Below are 27906 nucleotides of genomic sequence, written 5' to 3'. Positions count from 1 at the left end.
TCCAACCAGGACTTTGATTCTCACAGTAAACCTCTGCTAATGAAGTGAATTAATGAGGAACTAAAACAGTGTGTGTGGATGTGTCAGAGGGAGGACACAGACACAGACTCAGGGTTTGTAGAAGAAAACCTGCCAGTGAGCAGCTTCAGTTCAGAGTTGAAGTTGCTTCTTTCTGAAACAGAAAACTCTTCTGTCGTCTCCATGTGAACTAACTCTCAGGACCCTGTTGTTGTTTAGTTCTTGTTGTTTCCTCAGTGAATGAATGAGACGTGTCGCTGCCGACCTGCTGATCATGTGAAACACTTCCTGTGTGTGTCTCAGGTCCGTCTCTGGGAGATCTGTCGGATAAGAAGAGAGGAAAGTTCGGATGGTTCAGTCACTCCAATGAAACACACGGTGAAACCTCCGTCTTTATTTATCTGCTTTACACACACGGAGAGTGTGTTTCAGATGTGTGTGTGTGTGTCTGTGTGTGTGTGTTTGTCTCTGTGTGTGTGTCTCTGTGTGTGTGTGTGTGTTTCAGTCTAAATGTAGAAAGATGATCTGGGTCTCTGTGTGACCCCGTTTCTCGTCTCTCTCTCAGTTATTAATTTACTGCCTCAAACATCACTTCAGTCCACAGTGTATCACGTTTATCATCTGTATGTGATGTATTTAATTCACTGTGGACTAAAATACCAACTTATTGATGTGACATTAAGTGGTGGCCTGTCTGTCTGTCTGTCTGTCTGTCTGTCTGTCTCTCAGCAAGTCTTCCTGCCAGTGAAACAGCGTCTGAAAACACTGAAAACATCGATGAGGAACACACCAACTGCTGCCAGGCCTGCTGGTAACACACACACACACACACACACACACACACACACACGCACACACCCCATGTCTAAAACACCAGGAAAGTGTCTGAACTAACTCGAGTCTCGTTTCAGCTCTCGGATGATGAAGATCGGCTGCTGGTGAGTTCACTGACTGTTGGACATCCTGTGGTAAACCGTTAACATTTAATCAGAGCATTTAAAGCAGTCGTAGATTCAACAGTCACTTTTGGACTTGTTATCGTTCCATAATTTAATTTTGCGTAGCAGCAATTCTAAGCAAAGAATTCAATTAATTTCTCACCAGTTAAAATGTCAATTCTTGAGTCAGTAATTCATTTCTTTCTAGTGGAAATGTTCCTTGTAGATATCTGTAACTTAATTACAACTGGTCACCTTTTACCATTGACTTCCATTCAAACTACAGAGAGTAGTCGCGGCAGTAGAGAGTCACAGATATCTTAAATGAACATTTTAACTCGTCCACGTGTCATTTCCACAAGTGAAACCTGAAGTGTTTCCAGTCAGCCTCACTGATTACACAAAGCGTTTGCCATTGACGTCCATCATTAACTCCTCACACACTTCACTAACGACCGTTCTCTTCTCCGTCAGTCGGACGCTGCGTCGGTGGAATCGAGTCTGTCGCAGGAACTGTCGCACTGCCGTCAAATCGGTGACGTTCTATTGGCTGGTTCTGCTGCTCGTCTTCCTCAACACCTCCCTCAGTGCCTCCGAGCACTACAACCAACCTGATTGGCTGACACAAGTGCAAGGTAACACACACACACACACACACACACACACTGTTTGGATATTAGCAGTGTTTTATTAAAGGTTCACTATGAAACATTCAGAATATTAATACAACAGCAAACAGCTGCTGTCTGTGTAAAGATACAGAGGGAGTAATGTCATTACTCCCTCTGTGTGTGTGTGTGTGTGTGTGTGTGTGTGTGTGTGTGTGTGTGTGTGTGTGTGTGTGTGTGTGTGTGTGTGTGTGTTTGAGCTTCCAGACTTAGACTTAGACTTGCTTTATTGTCATTCAACAAACGCACCATCGGTGTACATATTAAACGATATTTTGTTACTTTGGCTCATGAGTAGACGCATACATAGTGTAACTTACAATAAAATAAAAAATAAAACACTGGTATGACTTAAAAAAAAGTTAAAATTTCAAATAGTTAAAATTAAAATTACAGTGCATCACAGTACACCCTGGGGTTTGTTGTGGGGGTTTTTACACCTAATTTAAATTTAGTCTTGAAACAAAAACGTTTATTAGTTTTAGTCACATTTTAGTCATTTTTATCCTTCTTAGTTTTAGTTGATAAAAATTCAAAACGTTCTAGCTGATGAAATTTCAAAATATTTTAGTCGGCAAAAATTAAAACTTTTAGATGATGAACTTCAAAACATTCTAGTTGGTGAAAATTCGAAACGTAGTCTATGAAAATTCAAAATATTTTAGTCAACAAAAATTTAAAATGCTTTAATCGGTAAAAATTCAAAATATTTAAATTGGCAAAAATTCAAAATATTTTAATCAACAAAAATTCAAAATGTTTTAATCAGCAAAAATTCAAAATGTTTTAATTGGTAAAAATTCAAAAATATTTTAGTCAACAAAAATGCAAAATGTTTTAATCAGCAAAAATTCAAAAATATTTCAGTCAACAAAAATTCAAAATGTTTTAAACAGCAGAAATTCAAAATATTTTAGTCAACAAAAATTCAAAACATTCTCGTTGACAAAAAGTCAAAATTTTAGATCGATCGATAGATAGAACTTTTAGTCAACAAAAATTTAAGAAGTTAAAAGTAAAAGTCATTAAATGTTGGTAATAATACAAAAGCATCGGTATTAAAATAAACTTAAAATACCAAAATTAAAATGACTCATTCAGCAGAGTATGAGATGACTGTGTTGTGATTATTGATGCATTCATGTGTTCATCAGTTTAATGCTGTTAAATGTTGGAGCCCATTGTTCCCATTCATTACCACAGACATCGCCAACAAGGTGCTGCTGTCTCTGTTCACGGTGGAGATGCTGCTGAAGATGTACAGTTTGGGTCTGGCTCATTACTTCGTGGCGTTCTTTAACCGCTTCGACTGTTTCGTGGTGTGTGGCGGCATCATGGAGACCATCCTGGTGGAGCTGGAGATCATGCCTCCTCTGGGGATCTCAGTGCTGCGCTGCGTCCGCCTGCTGAGGATCTTCAAGGTCACACGGTGAGAAAACACACCTGACGCAGCTCGTACTGCTCCTCGCTGAGCGCACCTCTGACATCACTCTGTGTCCGCTCAGCCATTGGACGGCTCTGTCCAACCTGGTGGCGTCCCTGCTGAACTCCATGAAGTCCATCGCCTCCCTGCTGCTGCTGCTCTTCCTCTTCCTCATCATCTTCGCTCTGCTCGGCATGCAGCTGTTCGGAGGGAAGTTCAACTTTGACGAGACGCAGACCAAACGCAGCACCTTCGACGCCTTCCCACAGGCGCTGCTCACCTGCTTCCAGGTAACACACCTGCACCTGAAAACACCTTAAGATAAGATTTTCCTAAAGTCCTCGTTAAAGTTTCCTCAGATTAAAATCAGTTGCACCAAACACCCTTAAGTCTTCTCATTAAGGTTTCCTTAAGATCAATCACTTTCAGTCAATTCTGTGTATAAAGGCAAATGTGCTGCCTGCCTCCTCAAGGTGAGTATAAGCTCTGTGCAGCAGGAAGATGATGGCGTCTCCACTCCAGTGTGGGGCTGAAGGCAAACTGCAGGGCTCCAGTGATGATTACTGAGGTTCTTCAGGACCAGCCTCTCCAGTGACATGACAAATTTCTTTTAACGCAGTAAATGAGTCAGCGTTTTTCCTTAACTTTTTAGGGATTCTGTGCAGCTGTGTAAGTCCCTCAGCTAAGGAGGAATTAAGCCTTGAGTGTCATATTCAAGGAGACAACTTAAGGTGTTTTGCACAGCCAGTCTCAGGTCTTTAGTTTCACTCCACACAGTCTTCCTCGTGTCATCCTGATGTCGACTGTGTGCAGATTCTGACCGGTGAGGACTGGAACGTGGTCATGTACGACGGCATCATGGCGTACGGAGGGCCGGTGTTTCCAGGGATGATCGTCTGCGTTTACTTTGTCATCCTCTTCATCTGTGGTAACTGTATCCTTCACCTGCAGCCTGACAACAGGTGCATTATGATGTAACTCTCTCAGTGAGGCCTTCACTGACATCCAGAACAAAGCGGGTGTTCTCATCCACACGGGAACATTTCCTCTCTGTAATCATGTCAAAGTTTCAGCCTGTGACGGCGTTTAATAAATTACACACTCATCTTCAGCAGATGTTTTCAGATGATCTGACCTTCTCCGGTGTGGTTCCTCGTGTCCAGCCTTCAGTTGGTCATGTGACTTATTGATCACCAAAATAAGCTGAGGTCAGACAGTTGGATGTTGTTGGGTGTTCTTAACATGTATCAGACATCCTGTTGAACGTCTTCTTGGCCATCGCCGTGGACAACCTGGCAGGAGGAGACGGAGACGACAAGAAGAAAGAGTGAGTGATGAGGGATGAAGGGAGGGAGAGTAAGAGGACACATAAAACAGGGATGGGAGGGAGGAGAAAGGAGTAAATGGAGGCGATAAAAGACGGAGAACACGGTGGTCTCTTATTTCCTGTTCCTACAGGAAGAAGGCGGAGGGAGCGGAGGAGGGGGAGGCTGGAGTAGAAGAAGGAGAAGAAGAGGAAGCGAAGGTGAAGATGGAGCTCTGACTTTAATCTGTAATCGTAAATGTAGTCTGTCCGTCTGACGGCTGTTTGTCTCTGCAGGTGGACATCGATGAAGACACCGAGTACGAGGAGGAGGAGGAGCTTCCTGAAGGAGAAGACGGTCAGTTAGTGAAAGAGTTATTAAACTGTGTGAAGACGAGCTGAACGATCTGAGACAGAGACAACACACTGATGCCTAAATGATTTAGTTCAAATTAAACTTATAAGTAATGACTTCTTTCTCCTCCTGTCTCCTCCTCTCCTCCTGTCTCCTCCTCTCCTCCTGTCAGATGGAGGAGTCCAGTTGAAGATGGCCGACCTGGCTCCTCCTAAAGAGAAGGTTCTTCCAATCCCAGAAGGCAGTGCGTTTTTCTGCCTCAGCAAAACAAACCCGTGAGTCTAACGACGCCCAGCAGTAATCCTCATCTGTAAAGTAACTAAAGATGTCAGATAATATTAGTGGAATAAAAAGTACAGTATTTCCCTCTGCAGTGTGGTGGAGAAGAGATTAAAATACTCCAGTAAAGTAAAAGCACCTCAGATTTTTACTTAAATACTAGTGAAAATGTACTTAGTTACATTCCAGCAGTAATCAGCAGACAGACACTCAGGAACTGGGATTACTGTAACTGGGAGAAATGTAATAATCCAGTCAGTATAGTGACGTCCCAGCAGCTGCCACCGTACTTAGAGAATGACGTTTGGTTGAATTTAAGTTATGACATCAGATAATGGACGCCAACAAAAATAAGATGAAGTCTGTCTGTCAGCACGAACAGGTCTGCAGTAACACCTGAACACCTCTTCTCTCTGTCTGTCTGTCTGTCTGTCTGTCTGCAGCATCCGTGTGGCCTGTCACACTCTGATCCACCACCACATCTTCACCAACCTCATCCTCGTCTTCATCATCCTCAGCAGCTGCTCATTGGCTGCCGAGGATCCAATCAGAGCGCACTCCTTCAGGAACAACGTGAGTCCACAAACATTGTGTGTGTGAGCGTTAGCTTAGCTGCTGTTAGCTGTTAGCAGGATCAGCTGTGGGAGGTGGGATCTGATCGAACTAATGACGGTGACATCACTCAAAAGTGACATCACAGAACCATGAGAATGAAATGTAGCATTGTGGCTAAGCTAATGAGTGATGAGTTTTTGGTGGACTTGTGATAGACTCCTGTTTCAAACTCAGAGCCAATCAGCGAGGTCTCATCGCGATTATGTCGTTGATGATGTCGTCCACACACCTCTGTGGTTTGAGAGCTGGGGGCGGGGCTTCAGCAGATTACACAGCCGAAGTGGGTCAGTGACTAACCGGGTTAAAGAGGGAAACACATGGAGAGAAAATCACCAGTTTACTGTCTGATCCTGAGAAAACTGTACACACACACACACACACACACACACACACACACTTGCTGTGCAGCAGCTGGCTTCATGCAAGACATAGCAATTAGCAGCAGCTGAGAAAAGAAATGACTGCTAACATACAATCAGCACACACATACTGTATGTACACACACACACACACACACACACACACACACACACACACACACATGCAGGATGTTAACCTTTTATTAGCCGTGTCTGTTCTGGATAAAAACCTGCGTATTGATGTCAAGTTCATCTTTGGTGTCTTTCATCGTTTCTACCAGTAAAACTAACAGCTGAGATCAGTGAACATGATGACATCATGATGACATCACTAAAACACAGTCTGAGTCATGTAGTCAGTTTATTCTCGTAGAACGGTTCATAAGATATCCTATGAATTTGTGCCCCACGAATGATGTCATGTCCTTAATACAGTTACGTAATTAACGTAACGTTATGAACATGGTGACGATGTTCCTTCAAATGACTCAAAGTTCACTCAGATCTGAAGACGCCACTCCGGGGAAAGGCCTAGGCGAAGCTTGGGATGCTTCCTTGTTTACTGCCGTCAGCGCATTGGTCACATGATCACAGCCTTTCAAAATACATGGAAAAAACATGTGAGAGCCTGAATCAGACTAACCTTTTAACTCAAACCTCATATTAATGTCTCAGGTGATCTGTTTGGTTCCTGTGACAGCGGGCGGAAGTGTGAACTCGAGTCACATGACTTGGAGTCTGAATCCAACTTTGGCTTGAATCAGAATGTGATTTTTTTAACACTGATGACTCGTCAGCCTGTTGAGTTGAAATGACTCAATGACTTTGTGTGAAAGTGAAGTTCGAGTCAGAACCTGACTCTGTTTTCTGTCTCTGTGTTTGTGTGTGCAGATTCTGGGTTATGCAGACTACGCCTTCACCTCCATCTTCACCGTGGAGATTCTGTTAAAGGTAAAAAAAAAAACATCACCGTAAATGAGGAAGAGACGAAGGTTACAATATTATAACCCCAGTTCTATTAGCGCAGGCAGAGCCCTCTGCTCAGGCCCCCAGGAAACACGCTCAGCCTTGCTTTTCCTTTGTCCCGGTGGCCACTCACACTATTGCAGTCCAAATATCATTTTCCCCGGAGACCAGCATTATAAAAGAGACGTCTGTGAAACTGTCGACACAGACAAACTGTGAACATGGACAATTATGACTCTTTTTTATTCTGAATTTTGAATCCATAGAGGTTTTATATTTGTAAACTTTCCTCAATCCGATAAAAAATGATTTGAAAATCTGTATTGTCATCACAATGTAAAGTCTACGAGCTGAGCGGGAACTCGTGGGCGGGACCAGCAGGAGAAACACCATATCATGGACGTAAACCCGGAAACTGGCGTATGCTCCAGGCGAACAGCTCCACTGGAATGAATAGGCGCCATCTTGGCTTCTATGTCTTCACTGGATTCTGTCAGTAACACTCTCCTCCAACCACGAGCAGGCACCCCCCACCATAATTTGAACAGGACATGCCGACCCAAATATGTGCAGAGCCCAGAGTGTATTTCAGAGCTGTATGATGGTGTCTGCCATCCTGCACCCAGTGACAAGATTACTGGGTCGAGGGCTCCGCCTGTGCTTATAGAACTAGGGTTACAATGTTGTAACCTTCATTATATCTCACACAGGCTCCGCCCTCTACAACTCTACGCATAAAGTGGGTGGAGCCTGTTGAGTGAACGTCTTGTTGTGATATAACATGGACCCAGCCACACTGATCCTGCCGGGTAACGGTTAGTTGCCGCAGCCCGCCTGCTTCTTTATGACCTCTGCAGCTGAGTCGTAGGGAGCACCAGCCAACCACGGTGGGGAGCAGCCAAACTGGGCGGAGCCATGGCCTCACCCTGCAGGGGTCAGAAGACAAGGAATAGACACTCTGCACACCTTATTTCCCAGGTCGTCCTGGAGCATGGGAACATTTAGTTGCGTCAGGGGGAGTCAAGTTGATCTCAGCTGATCAGTGGGCGGTCAGGATGCTGTCATTCCTGTCCTATAGATACTGTGGGTGCACATGTATTCAGGAAGACACATCCTGATTGGCTGGCTACATTTATGCAAATTTCAGCGGCAAATGCTCGCTTGTGATCAGAGGAGAGAATTACCCAGGGAGTCCAGTTGGGGGCGGAGCCTGTGTGAGGTAGACCAACTCTTTCTCTTCTTCTCTTGTTTTTCAAACATCATCATCTTTGTCTGTGTGACAGATGACGGTCCACGGAGCGTTCCTCCATCAGGGCTCCTTCTGCAGGAACTGGTTCAACCTGCTGGATCTGCTGGTCGTCAGCGTGTCTCTGGTCTCCTTCTTCCTGCAGTCAGTATCACATCATCATCATCAGCAGCAGCAGCAGCAGCAGCCATGTTACACACACACAAACAGCTGGAGGCAGGAAGTCTTCACCTGCTGTATCGTTACATATTTTCTTTTTAACAGATAAAAACATCAGGATGGTTTATGTTGAGGTTATACATATGGATATGTGTGTGTGTATATGTGTATATGTATATATGTGTACACACACACTCACCAGCCTCTTTATTAGGTACACCTGTTCAACTGCTCGTTAATGCAAAAAGCTAATCAGCCAATCACATGGCAGCAACTCAGTGCATTTAGACATGTGGACAGAAAAACATCAGTGCAAACACAGACTCAGGAACTGATCAGCAGAGATGTGAGAAACATTTTGGAGTCAAACATGAAGCTCTGATCCTTCACAGTTCAGTATTAATGTGTGTGTGTGTGTGTGTGTGTGTGTGTGTGTGTGTGTGTGTGGCGCACTCTGCTGGTAGAAAACAGCAGCTACATCTCTGAATGTACTGAATCCTTACATGTGATGTAAACAGTCGACTGACTTAGTGTGTGTGTGTGTGTGTGTGTGTGTGTGTGTGTGTGTGTGTGTCTGCAGCTCCAGTGCCATCTCAGTAGTGAAGATCCTCCGAGTCCTGCGAGTGCTCCGACCTCTGAGAGCCATCAACAGAGCCAAAGGACTGAAGGTAACCACACACTGACTGTGTGTGTGTGTGTGTGTGTGTGTGTGTGTGGGTGGATTAAAAACATGATCACAGGATACCAGGAGGACAGACCCTGCAGAGATCTGTTAATGTGTCCTGTGAATCTGGATGTTTGAGGAGTTTAAAATTAATGTACAGTTACTAGATTCAGTCGAACTTCAAACAAGGCAGTCGGCAGTTTGTGGAGACCAGTAGTTAGTGTGGACCAGTAGTTAGTGTGGACCATTAGTTACTGTGGACCAGTAGTTAGTGTGGACCAGTAGTTAGTGTGGACCATTAGTTACTGTGGACCAGTAGTTAGTGTGGACCAATAGTTAGTGTGGACCAATAGTTACTGTGGACCAGTAGTTAGTGTGGACCAGTAGTTAGTGTGGACCATTAGTTACTGTGGACCAGTAGTTAGTGTGGACCAATAGTTAGTGTGGACCAATAGTTACTGTGGACCAGTAGTTAGTGTGGACCAGTAGTTAGTGTGGACCAATAGTTAGTGGGGACCAGCTGTTAGTGGGGGCCGATGTGGAACCTCCTGATCAGAGTTCATAATGTGCTGACACCTATTTAATGTGTGTTCTTGTGTGTTTTGTGTGTTGCAGCATGTGGTGCAGTGTGTGTTTGTGGCGATCAGGACGATCGGGAACATCATGATTGTCACGACGCTGCTTCAGTTCATGTTCGCCTGCATCGGAGTCCAACTCTTCAAGGTGAGACAGTTTTTATATTCCTTGTGTTTGTTGTTAACGAACTGTGAGCTCACGTCTTTATGGACGGACTGTGAACACTGAGTGTGACGACACAGAGCTGGAGACACTGGGACGTCTTACTACAGACTGTGAACAGGAAGTACTGTATACTCACTGTTAGTCTGTCATTCATGTTAATGTCAAACATCTGGCCAATCAGACCTGTTATCTACAAGTAACCTACTGTATATATAACTGCACCATCTGTAAATCCTAAACATGTGACAGTGATCAGCTTCAACAGAACAGGATTCATCACTTTTATTATCCGTAGCTTTCTCTTGCTGGAAGACGTCAAATGTTTGTTCAGTTTGTTTCTACACTCAAAAATCAGGTTCTAATATTTCTGACCTGTTTTATAGAAACTGAGTCCGTCTGTCCAAATCTCTGAGGACGAGGACGTCCTCCTCTGAGACAGGCTTATTTTCAGACGTTTCCACAGGAGCTGATATCTGTCACACACATTCTGTTAAAACAAGTAGAGCTGTTTGTCCACATCAACATGTGCTCTATAATATCATGAGATCTTTGTTTTGTATGCCTCTGCGCCGCGATCGCCACGGCAGGATTATGTTTTTGGTGGTCGGTCCATCCATACGTCCATACGTATGTTCCTACGTACATCCTCACATTCGTACATCCGTTGGTGCGTACGCACATACGTCTCATCCTTGTGAAGATGATATCTCGAAAATGCCTTAAGAGAAACTCTTTGAATTTGGCACAAACGTCCACCTGGACTGAAGAATAAACTGATTAGAATTTTATGGTTAAAGGTCAAAGGTCACTGTGACCTCAGAAAACATTTTTGTCCATAACTAAAGAATCAAACGCTGATTCTGACCAAACTTGACACAAATGTCTAACAGGATAAAATAATGAAGGTCAAAAGGTCAAAGGTCAGCTTGACTGTGACATCATCATGTTTTAACGTCATATCTCAGGAACAGAAGGGGAGACATTTGGTCAGATACTGAATTGGTGACTTTGGTGGGTGGAGTCATACAACCAGGGGGTGGGGCTTTTAGTTTATATATCGGCCCCCGTCAGAGTGGAGATGTACAGATATTATTGTCATTTGTCCTCTTCGAGAAGAATTTTCAAAACCAACATAACAAAAAGTCCCACGTCACTTGTTCCACATTAATGTTGTATTTAATGTGTGACAGTGTTTTCTGATGTGATTTGATATTAAAGCTAAATATTAAAATCAGTTTTAGTCTTCAGACTGATATAAGTTTCATTTTATGACGTCACTTCTTCAGACACAAAAATCACCTTAAGTGTTTCTACCCTCTGACTGCTGACTTCCTGCACGTGACCAACTTTATTTATATTTGTTTATATTTGTTTACAGTCTGACTGATGTCATGAGTCACGTATGTTTGTGTTTCAGGGTAAATTTTATCGCTGCACAGATGAAGCCAAACACACTCCTGAACAGTGCAAGTACGTTTTTATTCAGCTCGGAGACAGACTTTAGTTTAAACACTGAGATATGACATCACTGAGTGTGTGTGTGTGTGTGTGTGTGTGTGTGTGTGTGCACAGAGGGACCTTCGTGGTGTATAAAGACGGAGACGTGAACCTGCCGATGGTCAGAGAGAGGATCTGGCAGAACAGTGACTTTAACTTTGATAACGTGTTGATGGGGATGATGGCGCTCTTCACCGTCTCCACCTTCGAGGGCTGGCCCGCGTGAGTCTGCAATTCAAACTTTATTAACTTTAACCAACCGAACAGCAACAGTCTGATGCTCTGGTGAAGTGCTCAGATCCTGTAGCACTGATAAGACACAGTATCATTAATAAATGTTTCCTCAGTAACAGTCTGTCAGGTTGATTCATTTTATTATTAATAAATTACAGTTGTTACTGATACAACACTCTTACCAATACTTCACAGTGATTAACACTGATCAATGCACTCATTGATTAAAGGACTGATGGTTTCATCTGGACCTGTATAAACATTTAATAACCAAACATCAGATCTTATAAATGTTATAAATGTATTAACGTGTCCCTGAGTCTGTCATGTCACATGTCACATGTGGTGCAGCAGTGGCTGATGGGAGATATTATTCCTCTCCAGGCTGCTGTATAAAGCCATCGATGCTAACGGGGAGAACTCTGGTCCCATCTACAACTACCGGGTGGAGATCTCCATCTTCTTCATCGTCTACATCATCATCATCGCCTTCTTCATGATGAACATCTTCGTGGGTTTTGTCATCATCACGTTCAGAGAGCAGGGAGAGCAGGAGTACAAGAACTGTGAGCTGGACAAGAACCAGGTAAGAGCACACACACACACACACACATCTTCATCCTCCTCTTCATCACTCAGTGAAACATGAACACAGTCATGTAGCACATGTTGATATAATTCAGTGTGACCTCTCATCATCTCTGATGTCCGTCCAGAACAAACGTCCATGAATATAGTTACAAATCATAAGAAATGTTACGTTACCTTACGTGCGGTGAAAACGTGGTATTTCGGTATAATGACGCCGTCATTTCCTCATAACGGCTGCAGGAGATGGTTGTTTGCACAATCCTGAATACATCTATTTAAATTAAAAACCATAACAGCCAGAACCTTTATTCTTTTAGCAGCAGAAAGCCGAGGCTTCTGATTAAAAACTGCCTTGGCATGTCAAAATGTTTAAAGGGATAGTGCACCCAAAAATGTAAACTCAGCCATGATCTACTCACCCATATGCCGAGGGAGGCTCAGGTGAAGTTTTAGAGTCCTCACATCACTTGCAGAGATCCAAGGGGAGAGGAGGTAGCAACACAACTCCACCTAATGGAGGCTGACGGCGCCCCAGATTCAAACGTCCAAAAACACATCATTGAAACCACAAAATATCTCCATACTGCTCGTCCGTAGTGATCCAAGTGTCCTGAAGCCCTGACATAAAAAGTTGTTTGGAAAAACCTCATTTGAACTCTGTTTTTAGCCTCATTGTAGCCTGTAGCTCTGACTGCCTCTCTGGGCACCGCGCTCACGTGTGTGTAGATAATGGCTGAATTTTCATTTTTGGGTGCACTATCCCTTTAAAGAAAGATTTAAAAAGTGTTTTTAAAGATCGATTTTTTAATTAAGATTTTAGAGAGAACCTGCCTTGTCATGCCAAAATGTTGAAAGAAAGATTTTTTGTTTAAAGCAGCTGTGTGGAACTTTTTACCATTTATAAAACTGTCCCTAGTTCGTATCACCCCGCCTTGAAGATCCGCATATTTATTTGAACCCAACAGCGACAAACAGCCTTTCTCTATATGGCTATTTAGCGTAGCCTCGGTCGGGTTAGACACAACGGAAGTCAGCAAACCAGAATACGGCACCCGGAGGCGGAAGTAAGTCTGCACGCCCACAGCAGCCCGCAGCCATTAAACCACAGAAGAAGAAGGAGCCGTGTTTACAGAGAGCGTTCTCCGAGTAAGTGGTACACAACGGGCATTGCTGAACACATAACAGTTTTACCAGATGTGTCTATAAGGACTTGGTTGCACTTTTGATGTCATGGCGGATAAAGAAGGAGCACCATCTAAAAGAAAAAGAACAGAAGAACAGAAGAAGGCTAAACGGGACAGTGATAGGGCTCCAGCCCAAACGCGTGTAAACCTCAGTCGGGCATTCACCAAGTGGAGAGAGCTGAGAGATTTGAAAGGTTTTTAAACTGATCCCGAGTTGGCCCTTTTCCTAATCGACAGGTATGTCATTTTTGTTTTTATTTAGAGAATATACTGCAACTTGTTAGACGTTGTTTCACTTCAATATATGACGACATGGAAGTTATAAGAAAGCTAAATGTAACGTTAGCTGATGTGAACCGCTTTTGTCTAGTAATGTTACAACAAACGCCACAAAATTATCTGTGACTGTGACCATGAACACAAATACACAGCAGGCAGTTGTCCTCAGTTTATAAGAAATTCAGAGCTACACCAGAACATTTATGATCTTCCTCTCACTCTCCAAAACAAATGCATGCGGTAATTGCCGGCTGCAGTCGGAATTTTACAACACCAGGCTGTGGGTGTCATACCGCTTCGACCAAAGGGGGCAGTATAATCAATGAAAACGTAAAGTTCCGAACAGCTGCTTTAAATATCTGCAGTGAAATAAGTACAAACTACAGCATTTAAATGTGTATGCCCCACCCCTAAGACTAAATAAAAAAAAAACATAAGTGCCTCCCCTGCACTTTAAAAATTATTTGACATGTCTCCCCCTTTTGTGTGGAGTATGCGCTGTTAGTACAGCGGTACACATTAACCCTTTCCTGTGTGCAGCGTCAGTGTGTGGAGTACGCTCTGAAGGCTCAGCCACTGAAACTTTACATCCCAAAGAACCCGGTTCAGTATAAGTTCTGGTCCATCATCAACTCCACAGGATTCGAGTACGTCATGTTCGTCCTCATCCTGCTCAACACCGTCACACTGGCTGTCCAGGTATGTAACACACACACACACTGATGAACACAGACAGATTGCCTGATGTTCGACACACTCAGTCTGGTGTGTCTCATGTCCTAAAATCCTTGTTTGTGTGTTGCAGCACTACGAACAGTCTAAAACTTTCAGCTACATCATGGACATCCTCAACATGGTGTTCACCGGACTCTTCACGGTGGAGATGCTGCTGAAGCTGCTCGCTCTCAGACTCAGGGTGAGAAAAACAAACGCACCTGCAAAATAACACGTACAGTGATGAATCCTCTTCTTCCTCTGTGGCTGTTAAACACACATCAGTGACACACACTTCACCATGAACACACACACTGTGGTTCATTTCACACTGTTGACACCAATACTCACCGCAGCACCATATGTGGATTAATCCGCCAGTGAAAATAGTCCCAGTGAGCAGCTGTTTGATGACATCACTGATCAAACTATAGATGTGTGTTGTAAAGATTGACCTATTTCAATCTGACGTTAAAGTCTGATGACCCGGAGGTTATGACATCACTTTATAAACGTCTCTTTTCCCGCAGCATTACTTTGTGGACGCCTGGAACTCGTTTGACGCTCTGATCGTGGTCGGCAGCGTCGTTGACATCGTGGTGACTGAGTTCAGCGTGAGTACTCAGACAGGTGGAGGTGCTGTGGTTTGTCTCAGGTGATGACACAGACCGTGTGATCTCTTTAGTGGCGCACGCTGCCCTCTGCTGTGACTGACAGGAACAACCTCACAGACACCATGAAGACGCATCATCTGACTTCAGTGTTCAGGTTTATAACTGAAATGATTTTCATTCAAATGACTCTCTGTCCCTCTCTGTCTGTCCCTCTGTCTCTCTGTCTGTCTCTCAGAGTGGGGAGGACAGCTCTCGGGTGTCGATCACCTTCTTCCGTCTCTTTCGAGTGATGCGATTGGTCAAGCTGCTGAGTAAAGGAGAGGGGATTCGGACGCTGCTGTGGACATTCATCAAGTCGCTGCAGGTGAGGGGCGGGGCTATGTGTAGGAGGCGGGGCTAACAGGGAGCTGCCTCGTTGCAGGGCAGCAGTCTGACCTCCTCTCTGTCTGTCTGCAGGCATTGCCGTATGTCGCTCTGCTCATCGCCATGATCTTCTTCATCTACGCCGTCATCGGGATGCAGGTGAGCTCATGCAGAGGTGATCCCGCAGGTGGCGCTCTGACCTGATGCACAACCACGATCCAGACTCCTCCCTGAGACGGGTCCAGAATACGACACAGTTCAGAGCTCATAGAGTTCAGTGCAGATTTCATCCTCGTTCAGTCGTCTGCGTGTGTGTCGTCCATGTTATCTGTGATGTTCGTTAGATACTACAGAGCATTGTGTCACATCCTCCACCATAGGAACAGGGCTCAACTGATGAAGGAGACAATTCTCTAACCTGTCTGCCTGTCTGTCTGTGTCTCTGTGTGTCTGTCAGACCTTTGGGAAGGTTGCGATGCAGGATCATACTCAGATCAACAGAAACAACAACTTTCAGACATTTCCTCAGGCTGTTCTCCTTCTCTTCAGGTAAGATTCTCCTCTTCCTCCTCCTCTTCCTCCTCCTCGTATGAGACTCATAAATGAGTTGCTCTAATCTCTCCCGTCCTCTTGGACAGACTCTGCTGACTCTTAATTACATTTTTGTTTCTCTGGTGAATAAATGTATGGTGATGGTCCAGGTGCATTATGGGAACTGTAGTCAGGATAACTCCATCTCTGCTGCTCATGTGTCTGTTCTTCATCTGTCGCAAGTATTCTATAGTAGCGTAGTGGATAGTGCCGGCGCCCCATGTACAAAGGCATTGCCTTGCTGCAGTGGCCACGGGCTCAAATCCGGCTCGTGGCTCTTTGCTGCATGTCAGTCCCCACTCTCTGTCCTGTCATTAAAGGCAAAAAGCCCAAAACATAATCTTAAAAAAAAAATACTGTGTGTGTGTGTGTGTGTGTGTGTGTGTTGCAGGTGTGCCACAGGTGAGGCGTGGCAGGAGATCATGTTGGCCAGTCTGCCAGGTAAACGCTGTGACCCCGAGTCAGACTACGAACCAGGAGAAGAGTTCAGCTGCGGCAGCAACTTCGCCATCGTTTATTTCATCAGCTTCTTCATGCTGTGTGCTTTCCTGGTCAGAACACACACACACGCACGCACGCACACACGCACGCACGCACGCACACACACACACACACACACACACAAGCACGCATGCATGCACACACACACACTGACTGTTTGTGTCTCCTTCAGATCATTAACCTGTTCGTCGCCGTCATCATGGACAACTTTGACTATCTGACACGTGATTGGTCGATTCTGGGACCACATCATCTGGACGAATTTAAGAGGATCTGGTCTGAATACGATCCAGAGGCCAAGTATGTTTGTTCTGTTTCCTCACACCGTTAGCCTAGCTTAGCACAAAGACTGGAAGCAGGGGTAACTACTGAGACTAATAGAGGCCACTCTGCATTAAGAGAATACTTTAAGTTGTTACTAATTCTTCTACATATAAAATTTGGACTTTACTTGTAATAGAGTATTTTTGTAGAGTGCTTTTGCGTCTTGTACATAAGGACTTGAATCCACCAGTTTTGTATTGTAATGTTCTCTGCTGTCTTGTCTCAGTGGATGTATTATATTTTATTGTATATGAAAGTATTGTACTGTATCGTACTGTCTTCTCTCAGGGGTCGTATAAAGCACCTGGACGTCGTGGCTCTGCTCAGGAGGATTCAGCCTCCTCTGGGTTTTGGGAAACTGTGTCCTCACAGAGTGGCCTGTAAGGTAAATTATACAGCACTGTATACTGGAGTTATCACACAGACTCATAAATGTAATGTAGGAACAATCTTATTTAAACTTAATGAATATTGACCCCTGTGGAGTCCCTCAGGGCTCTGATGTGGGTCCTCTGCTGCTGTTTGTTAATGCGTCTGTTATTCAATCCAAGTATCAAAGTACAAATACCTTGAATTTGTACTTAGGTACGATATCTGAGTTCATTCAGAGGTGTAAAGATGCACTGACATCCCATAATATGAGTGCATGCTCCAGTCTACATTTGCTCCTCTTCCTCCCTCTCAGCGCCTCGTAGCGATGAACATGCCTCTGAACAGTGACGGGATGGTGACCTTTAACGCCACGCTCTTCGCTCTGGTTCGCACCGCCCTCAAGATCAAGACTGAAGGTATCTGATTGGTCCACAGAGCTGTCTGTCTGTTCACGTCATCAGGAATGTTGTATGATTATAAAATACTGCACTGTGACGATATCATGCCATGTTTAAGGTTAATACATGTCTGAGGGGAGGCGTCCATGTTTGTTTGGTTTTATTTAGCCAGAGCTTCTCTCGAGAATCATAACTCAGCTGTTGATGTGAACACAGCGCGCACATCGGAAACTCATAATCATGATAATTGTGATATGACATAAACTCAGCATTATCGTAATTTGTATTTGGCCTCGCCCACGCCGTGCTGTTGCTAGGTAACCCCGACCAGGAGAACGAGGAGCTGAGGGGGATCATCAAGAAGATCTGGAAGAGGATGAAACCAAAACTCCTGGATGAAGTGATACCACCACATGAAGGTACTAATACTACTGATACAATAAATACTACAAACACTACAACAATCAATACGAGTACTACAGCAGACACTACAAATATAACTACAGTCACTACAAACACTGCTGATACTAACAGAGACAATACAAATACCACAAACATCATCACACAACTGTAAACACCACAAACTCTCTAATACCACAGTAAATACTGCTGCTGACTGCTCTGTGTCGTCCTGCAGAGGAGGAAGTGACAGTCGGGAAGTTTTATGCGACCTTCCTGATTCAGGATTACTTCAGGAAGTTCAGGAAGAGGAAAGAGAAAGGAAATCTGACGGGAGAGCCAGACGCTACCAACCCGTCTGCTGTCCAGGTCTGTCTGTCTGTCTCTGTGTATACTGTATGAACAAGCTTATATATATTTTCTGCTATTCTGAAATGACATCATATATCTTGATATGAAATACTGATTGATTAAGATCTGTTTTTTAAGGTTGGTGTGTTGTGTATTGTTGGTTTCCCAGCAGTCTCTTTGGGTCTGTTGGACACGACACACACGATTATCACGATAATGGAAAATTCATCACCATCAACTGACTGTCAATATTATTTTCTCACGATCTGCAAAAGAGTTGTTCATCATCCCGTCTGTCGTCGGGACTTCATGGTTATAACAACTTTACTAAACTCTGTGTGTGTGTGTGTGTGTGTGTGTGTTTGCAGCTGTGTAAAGCCGGTCTGAAGACTCTGCAGGATCTCGGTCCAGAGATGCGTCTGGCTCTGAACGAGGACCTGGAGGAAGAGGATGAGGCCATGATGGAGGATGAAGAGATGGAGGAGGACGCTGCGTATGAGGTCTGTTTTTAAACAAGTAATGAGAGTCATGTGACCGTGTATTAACAGCTGATCTATCTATCTGACTGTCTGTCTGTCTGTCCGCAGGGTGAAAATGGCTTCGGACCAGAGAAAGATCGCCGAGGCTCCATACTGACCACGCCCACTGGTAAACAACAACATTACATCATGTGACCTTATCATGTTACTGTGGTTACATTTGGTTAGTTAACAGACGTTAGACAACAAAACAACAACACGCAGCGTTAGATATTACGTTTTATGAATCAAAATATTATTTATTTATTATTTAACATTTATTTTGATTTGGGACAAAAATCTTTAAGATCATTGTGTCAGTAAAAGAAAAAACCCGTCTGGCTGCAGGTCCTGGCGGTGTGGTGGGCGATGGCGGCGTGTCTAATGGAGGTCTGGTTCACCGGGTTGGCTCTCTCACCAAGATGCCAAATGGCAGCGAACGTGATGAACATATTCGCCGTGGAGACAACATGAGGTCATCCATCAATCATCACCATCAGCGCCGCCCATCAGTGAGGAACGGTCTGCTGGACCACAAGAGACCGTCATACCACAAATACGCAAGGTACTGCAGAACATCTAGTACTGTAGTGTGATCCGTTCACTTCCTGTAACGCCCACTAGACGCTGCAGTGTCAGGTGATGAAGTGTCTCAGCCAATCACAGTGTGTTGTTGTGCAGGAGGGACTCAAGGGACAGGTACTGGAGGAACGGAGACATGGAGGCGTACGGAGAGCAGGGTTACTACAGCAGAGAGGAGGACAACGACAGCATCACCTCCAGAGACAGGTGAGACAGGTGGACAGGTAGTCTACTGACAGACAGACAGACAGACCTGTGTGTGTGTGTGTGTGTGTGTGTGTGTGTGTGTGTTATTCAGTGTGTGTCTGTGTGTCCTTGCAGACATTACCCTGAAGAGCCTCCTCTGTACAGAGACCACTACGATGGCCACGCCCCCTACACCAACAGTAGCTATGGTAACGGATACAACGAGGGCAGGAGGACCACCAGGAGACGCCTTCTTCCTGCCACGCCCACAGGTGACCCTTTGTCCTAGTTGAGAACCATCAGGATCTCTGGGTTCTGTTTTATGTAACAGACTCAGATGGTTCTGAGGTGACGGTGACGCTGCGTCTCGTTTCAGTTCAGACACCATCAGTGTGTTCATCTGCATACATCACTGTACTGTTTTTGCTTGATCTGATACTGATACAAGATCACTTATGGATATAGAATAAAGGAGAGGTCCCAGACTACGACCCTGAGGAACCCCGCTCTGTCCCTGTTTACTCCTGGACAGGAGTGAACATCAGTGAATCCCAAACCAAAGCATCTGACTTTACCAATGATCAATAATGATCAATAACATCAAATGCAGGGTTGAAGGGATGAAGGGAAGACGGTCAAGGCATGTGGGAAGGAGGGATGAGGGTCTAGAGATGAAAGGATGAGGAGATGAAGGGATGGGGGAACGAAGGTGAAGGGGTCGCAGACAGGTGGAGGATGGCATCAGGTGTGCTTAAATACTCTTGCAGCAGAAACAGGATGTGATGGCGGCGTGGTCTTTGTTCCTGAACTCTTAGAGCAGCTGCAGTGACTCACCTCATTTTGAACTGTTCTGAACCAAACACACCTGTGACATCATCACTGACAGAGTGACATCATCACTGAGCAGTTTGTTTTAATGTCATCTGTCAGGTCGGAAGCCATCATTCAACATCCAGTGTCTGAGGAGGCAGGGCAGCAGTGACGACCTGCCCATCCCTGGGACGTACCACCCCACCTCCCCTCCACGCCGCACACGCACACAGGTAACACACACACACACACACACACACACACACACACACACACACACACACACACACACACACACACACAGAGTGTGTAACCCTTCGCTCCTCTTCCTCAGCAGACCTTCAGCAGTTACGAGTCTCGTCACTCCTCCGGTCGCTCCTCAGCAGCCTCCTCGGCGTCCTGGGCAAACCCGTGTCCACGGCGTGGTCGCCTCCTCTATGCTCCCCTCATCCTGGTGGAGGAGGAAGGCAGCCCAACTTGGGGGGGAGGAGGAGGAGGAGGAGGAGGAGGAGAGGTGAAGAAGGGAGGAGCAGGAAGAGGTGAGGAGACTCCAACTGAAATGTTTTATGTCTCAGAGGAAGCAGCGATGACACGTTAGCAAACATTACAGTGGTTCAGTAACAGCAGGCTGTATGCTAACGGTGATCTGTAAACATGAACTTTAACCTTTCAGGTGTCAGTGTGACGGGTGCAGCACCCAGACCGGCCTGGTATGGAGGCCCTGCAGGGACATCAGGTAAGAACACACACAAAATCACCTTTGACATGAACCAGACCTGCATTACATCATCAACGGTCAAGGCCACGCCCCCTTTTTGGGGAAAGAACAGTGCTGTGACATCAGGACAGAAACAGGAAGTCTTTAACTGAGGATTTAACACTGAGACCTGAGGCTCAGAGGACACGTGAATGTTCACTGTCAGTGTGTTCATGTTGCTACGTTAGCTAACGTCACACAGCTGGTTGTTTACAGACAACAATACTCGGTCTGATGATTCCTGGTGATGTCATCATCAGACTCACTCATCAGCAAATGTTTGTTTAACAAGAAGTAAGGGCACAGACGTGTCAGAATGATAATCCACACACATGTCAAATATCACTGATATCTATCTCCAGAATCATTTTCTATCCAACATAAACAGCGGTCTGTAGTTTTAAACATGAGTGTGTTCTCGTGTCATGTGACTGTGGTTGCAGCTCCTCCTCCGTACAGAGCGTACACCACCCTCAGAGTCCCCTCGCAGCTCGGCGCTCAGCTCACAGAGAAACGAGGCTCAGCCGACAGTCTGGTGGAGGCGGTGAGGAGACATTGATCGATCACTGATATTGATCAGTAACTTAGAACCCGCAGCCGCTCAGTGACTCTTCGTTCTGCTCTCTGCAGGTTCTGATCTCCGAGGGTCTCGGTTTGTACGCCCGGGATCCGAAGTTCGTGGCGTTTGCGAAGCGGGAGATAGCAGACGCCTGTCACATGACGGTGGACGAGATGGAGTCTGCTGCCAGCGACCTGCTCGGCACCGGGAGCCACAGTTTCCTTAGCAGCGTTGCTGCTGACCCCGCCGCGCTCTACAGTGATGAGGAGCCAATCAGGACAGGCCATGACGAGGACGAGCTGGCCGACGAAATGACCTGTGTGACATCATTTTGATGGCCTCTGGACCAACGACAGATGAGACTGAGATTAGCATCAGTGATTGACAAGACATTTGACCAATCAGGTGATAAGACAGAGAGGAGGGCGGGGTTTAATCAGAGTAATACTGACTGACGAGATTGGTGGAAAAGCGATGGAAGATGGCGGTCAGCAGAGTGTGACTCAGCGCTGTCAAGTCGTCATTGTGACGTGTATCGTCAGCGTGTTGCTGTGGTGAAGCTGCACAGAATCACACTTTACCCACAATGCACTGCTGCTAGTTTTACAGGTTGTGTTGTTTTATAAGAAGGTAAACACAGTTACAGCTAACCAGCTAAAGGTTAGCACTGTGCTGCAGCCAGTTAGCTTAAAGAGGGAATAGCTACACCCACGCCAACGAAGTATCGACCACCAGCAGCTGTGCGGCGTTAGCACGCTCAGAGTTACTGCACAGACCACAGACTGTATGTCAAGATGGCCGACGCGCCTCCACATCCTCCCACTGTACAAAAGTTAAGCCAAAATATCCAGATATGACCTCTGTCATCTTACACTGGTGACGTCATTAAGAGCTAGAGTTTGTGCAGTAGTGACCCCTGCTGTGTTGAGTTCCTGCCTGCACACCTGTCTGACCCAATCACAAGCAGCGCGATTGGTGGAGGAGCATACTGATTGGCTCACACAGCTGTCAATCATGACATCAAATTTATATAGCATCAAATAACTAATTAAACCAAACTTATCAGAAAACAGAAACTTGAACAAAAAGCAGCGTGATTAAAAACGACCTAAAATAACAGTTTGGCCCATGACCCATCTGCTGACATAGAGGGGGCGGGGTTTATGACCTATACTGCAGCCATCAGGTGTGATCCAGATGTTTTGGCTTCACTTTTGGGGAGCTGTCACGTCGTTCATCTTTACACAGTCTGTGGCAGGCACCAAACACTGCTGGCTAAACAGGAATGAATCCTACAACCCAGAAATCAGTTAGCATTCAGTGTGCTTTAGGTTAGATGTCTGAAATAAGGTTGGTTTTTGACACAAGCTCAAGAGACTTTCACGTTTTGTTCTACAACATAAAATACATCAGTAAATTCCCCACTGTGAATCTAGAAGCTTTTATAAGTCTTAAAAAAGACAGTTGCTAACAAGTGGCTCAGTGAGACTACAGAACATCGTCACGCCGAACACGGCATTACAGCCTTGTGGTGGTGACGCTGAAGTTGTGACAGTGGTGTAGTTTGTAGCAAAACACTTTTTACCTTCAGCGACTGCATTTATGCTTCAAAAATCATGAAAGTGGTGTTCATGTGTGAAGATTATCTTTCTGAACAAAACCTGTAAATATCACAAACATTTCTTTGTCACAGAGTTTATTCTCTGCAATAATCCAATGGAAAACTACCACGGGGGGGGCCAGGATGACGCTAACCTCAGGGTCGGCTCACAGGAAAATGTCCTCCCAGCAGGGTTCTGTACAGAGGGACCCATATAAAATGCTTATGTTGTGATGTTTTAAAGGTCTACAGCACTTTGCAACAAGCTAGCCAAACATTAGTCTCGCCACCAGACAATCAGAGATCTCCGCCTTCTGATAGTCTGGGGACACTCCTTTCTAAAGTGTGTTTAACACACCGGTGAAAACGGCCGGCAACAAATCAACGCCTCTTGCATTTTTTAAAAGGACACGCCCTCATGGAAATGTACGCTCCCCCTTTTCTTGTCCGCAAGGACACAAACACACAGAGAGCCTGAAAATGGATGCCGAGAGATTTAACTCCGTTTTATCAAACGTGTGCTCAGTCCACAAGATTGTGGAAATGAAGGACTTACAGCGACTTTTAACACAGTCGGACTATGTTTACGAGCACAAGAGTTCAGCGAGCCACCGAAGGACCGCCCTGCAGATTTACTATTGGTTCTGCAACGTAGGGAGTTTTTTAAACTCTGAAATTGTATCCGCCCATCTAAACACAAAATCAGGGAGAAAGTCATCAGTCTTTAGTTAAGCAAAGCGTCTAAAGACTGACTTGTGAGTCTACCCAAACATTAGCCACTCACACAGCAGTGTTAGCTTGTGTAGCAGCATTTATCAAGTCCCACCAGGAAGCGTGCCGGGCTTTGAAGCCAGTGTTCCCAGTGGCCAAACAGTGGTACTGCAACTTCCAGGGTCCAAGACTTTTTACCATCAACATACATGGCAAAGAGTCTTATGTAAATCAGTGGATGAATTTTTTTGAGAGGCATACAGCCCTCGAAATGACTCGTTTCACCATCAAGAATTGATCTATTTGGTCTGACATTTAATTCCCATTTAAGTTAGTGGAGAGCCACACCAGAGGTCAGCTGTTCAGCCAGGGGAGGTATGACACTCTGCCACACTTGGTCACGCTCAGTTGCAGTCGGCCGTGACCCTGAAGGGCCGTACTGTACACATGCTGCATTTTTTGTGTCCTTAAATTCATTGTTTTCAATGTAGTTGTACAGCAGGCACGCTCAAACACCAGAGCGACACCGTCGAGGCACACACGTGTTTACAAGTGCCTATTTTTCAAGGAGCGATGACTGTGCCCTGAGTTCGACTTCTGGAACGCAGCAGTGCGCCCCGCATGTCATGTGACAAGAGCCAACCAATCACAGCTGACAGATATCCTTCCTTCTTCAGTAAATATCAGTGTGTGATAAATACGGAGGAGAAGTTGATCATGTTAGTGCAGAGCTGTCAGAGCGTCACATCTGTCCCACAGACACACAGGAAGTAGATCAACTCTGCTCTCAGGGTTGATATGGTTGCTTAGCAACCTCAGATGCAAACTGCAAATGCGCACTTGAAAGTTGGCACAAAAAAGGCACAAGAGCAGCACCCAGTGCCTGACCTTGTGTTTTCCAGGGCGGTTAAAGATGCAGCATGTGTACAGGCCTTATGTCTCTAGTGCGCCTGCGCTCTGGGCCACACAGTGTCTATCAGCCCTGGGTCATCTGGGTAATGTTATATGCTGCAACTAAAACATTTTGGCTTCATGTGCCACTGAGAAACTTTAATGGGAATGACCACAGCCCCGTGTTTAACGCTGTATCCTGTTCCCCTGACAGATCCGTGCTATTTTGACCAAACGGTTGAATTAAAACCTCCTGGTTCATCACGTGATGTCACTGAGCCCAAAAAGACTTTTTTTTACATTGACTTACTTTGAGAGAGACGTTTGTAAATCAGTGGAAACATTTTAGCATCACAACTATTGAAAAAGATTCGAACCATTCGGTCTGGTAACATTTTAGTCAAGACAGACAAATGGACGAAACAAAGGGAGAAAAATTGAAAAAAAAAAGTTTTTCTATTCTGAAGTTTTGAGGATTTATATTTGTAAAACTTTCCTAGAAAAGAGATTTAAAAATCTCGTGGGCGGGGCCAGCAGGAGAAACACTACTGCACATATTCAGTGGGCCGCGTACTGTGGAGGTAAACCAGGAAGCTAGAAACTCTACTGTGTATGCAGCATGCGAGCAGCTCCACTGGAATGAATAGGCGCCATCTTGGCATCTGCAATCTATCTAAATCTATGCCTCAACTGGATCCTTTGAGTAACACGCTCCTCCAACCATGAGCAGGCATCCCCCCACTGAAATTTGCATGAACATAGCCAGCCAATCAGGACGTGCCTACCCAGAGCCCAGAGTTTATACAGGAGCTGTATGATCTATCTATCTACCTATCCTAAACCCTCTTCAGTGAGCGGTGTGGGAGCGACAGGATCCCTGGATAGAGGGCTCTGCCTGTGCTGACAGAACTAGGCGAGCAGCTCCATTGGAGTGAAAGACGCCATCTTGTAGTCCATCTCATCATTATTAAAATCTGTGGTTTCCTGATGAACAGTAATCTTTGACCACAAGAAAAAAGCTTTGGAAAGAGTTTAGAAACAAGTTCACAGAGTCGACTGACGTTAAACTCCACAAGGAAAATACAACAATAAGTAAACATGTTTCTGCTGTGAAATCAGGATGAAAGTCAGTGGTTAATTCTGTTTCCTGTTTGATGGCAGCCTGAGAGGCGTTCAGTGTGATTCTGTCCTTCTCATGTTTGTGTTCTAAAGGTTTTCTATATCAGGATCTCTGATGTATTTTAATGCTGATGTTCTTCCTGCTCTGCCGCTCGCAGTGCAGCGTGGAGGATTATAGTTCTCATATTTTAATAACGTGTATTTTTATTCTCATAAATGAAGGCGTTCAGACTTTAGTTGTTTTTTTATTGGACGGGAGAACCTGAGTGTGTGTTCAGTGTGTTTTCTTTTTTAAATGTTTGACGATATTTTTTATTCTGACAGAGAGAACTGGATTTCTGTTGGTTTCACACTGGACAGCAGACGCTCCACTGGTGTTTATGTCTTGTCTGAATTTTTGTGTTTCCATCATCTTTGAGTTTTTCTCTCCGACAGTTTCCCAGCAGTTAAGGGCTTTCAACTCCACGCCTGGACTCCCCCGAAAATCCTCCTCAGATTTTGAGATCTGCCGCGTTCAGCTGAGACACAGCTCTGCCTGAACCCTCGTTTACCTCAAATAAAGACTGACGATAAGCTGCTGTCTGTCTCCGCCATGTTCTTTAAAACCACACTTGTTTTTATTTTTGGTTCAGTCTGTTAAACAAATAAAGTTACATTTTGAACAAAGGCTCATTTTGCCTCCCGCGCCAGCGATCGCTGTAGGTGGGGGTGTCATGTTTTCAGGTTGTCAAATTTGGCCCAACGATAAAGTGATTAGATTCTGCTGGTCACAGGTCAAAGTCACTGCGACCTCAGTTGTCTCATTGTCATAAACCTGATATCTTGAGGAGACCTGGAGGAAATGTTTTAAGATTTGGTACAAACATCATCTTTAGCTCAAAGATGAACTGACAAAGTTTTGGTGGTCATATGTCTAGGTCACTGTGACCTTGCATTTATCGTGTTCTGGTGAGCATAATATCTCAAGAACAACGTGAGGAAACTTCTTCAGATTTGGCACAAATGTCTACTTTGAGTCAAGGATGAACTCGTTTGAATTTGGTGGTCAATGTCAAGGTCACTGTGACCCTGTCCATTGCATTCTCATGAATACAGTATCTCTAGAAGACCTTGAGGGATTTTTTTCCCAATTTGGCACAAACGTCCACTTGGACTGAAGAATAAACTGATTAGAGTTTGGTGGTCAAGGGTCAAGGTTACTGTGACCTTGTCTGTCTCATTCTCGTGGGCGTAATATCTCAAAACACTTTGAGGGAATTTCTTCAAATTTGGCACAAACGCCCAGTGGACTGAAGAATAAACTGATGAGAACTTTGTGGTGGAAGGTCAAAGGTCACTGTGACCTTGAAAAATATGGCATTGTTGGGGAGTAACCAGAAATGTAACTGTAATCAGTTACTGAGAGAAGAATATGTACTCAAAAAGTTATAAATCAAAATGTTGGTGAAAATCATCGTCTTAAAGTAAATAATCATCTGCAGAAGTTTCATGTTGAAATCTATAAAATAAAAGTTTTACTCTGTTAACCTGTAGTGTCTCCCTTTAAATGGGAACACCACCTAAAATACGAATTTCAGTATTTTACGTCCGTGTCCTCGGAAAGTTCAGTCAACATCAGTGAAGATGACTCTGTCAGAGCCGGAAACCAGAGAGAGAAGTCTCTAACTTGTGACGTCATAGGGTATAAAGTCTGGAGCTGCTCCATAGACAGTGAGTGGGAGACTATGATCTTTATTGTACTGTAGAGTTCTCAGCTGTGAAACAGAAAATGTTCCCATATACTCAGAACGTTCCCCTGGCTGCTCTCGGTGTCATCTAGAGCAGTGGTTCCCATGTGCTGGGTCAGGGTCCACTCTGAATGGACCAAAAGTGACTCGCAAATGTGTCAAGTTTGCAAAAAACACACTTTATTTTGAAGTACAGTTAATTTCTAGCGCAGAGCTACTGGACAGAGACAGCAAACTAGCTGGACGTTGCATATATATTACATTGTGTGGACCATGAACTAATGACTAAGTAAGAATCTG

General features: G+C 44.8%; 1 protein-coding gene across 1 annotated transcript; it reads left to right on the top strand.

Annotated features, from left to right (window-relative positions):
- Positions 1–758: 758 nt before the first annotated feature.
- cacna1fb (calcium channel, voltage-dependent, L type, alpha 1F subunit) lies at positions 759–22372 on the top strand. The gene is made up of 39 exons (XM_049581084.1): positions 759–829; positions 930–956; positions 1431–1591; positions 2828–3053; positions 3130–3337; positions 3861–3981; positions 4299–4374; positions 4506–4572; positions 4648–4708; positions 4878–4980; positions 5428–5557; positions 6850–6909; positions 8208–8314; positions 8910–8997; positions 9609–9716; positions 11152–11204; positions 11307–11453; positions 11850–12051; positions 14060–14218; positions 14325–14435; positions 14764–14847; positions 15083–15211; positions 15304–15369; positions 15668–15759; positions 16193–16352; positions 16475–16602; positions 16915–17011; positions 17312–17414; positions 17714–17815; positions 18034–18164; positions 18515–18646; positions 18734–18794; positions 19013–19229; positions 19346–19453; positions 19568–19704; positions 20363–20475; positions 20580–20781; positions 21443–21543; positions 21630–22372. The coding sequence occupies exons 2-39, from the start codon at positions 937–939 to the stop codon at positions 21891–21893; spliced, it is 4635 nt and encodes a 1544-aa protein (XP_049437041.1). The 5' UTR covers positions 759–829; positions 930–936; the 3' UTR covers positions 21894–22372.
- The last annotated feature ends 5534 nt before the right edge of the window (positions 22373–27906 follow it).

This window comes from Epinephelus fuscoguttatus, linkage group LG7 (assembly GCF_011397635.1).
Source record: "Epinephelus fuscoguttatus linkage group LG7, E.fuscoguttatus.final_Chr_v1".
Lineage (NCBI taxonomy): Eukaryota > Metazoa > Chordata > Actinopteri > Perciformes > Serranidae > Epinephelus > Epinephelus fuscoguttatus.
The sequence above is the reverse complement of the archived record's forward strand: the minus strand, read 5'-3'. Positions and strand labels throughout refer to the sequence as shown.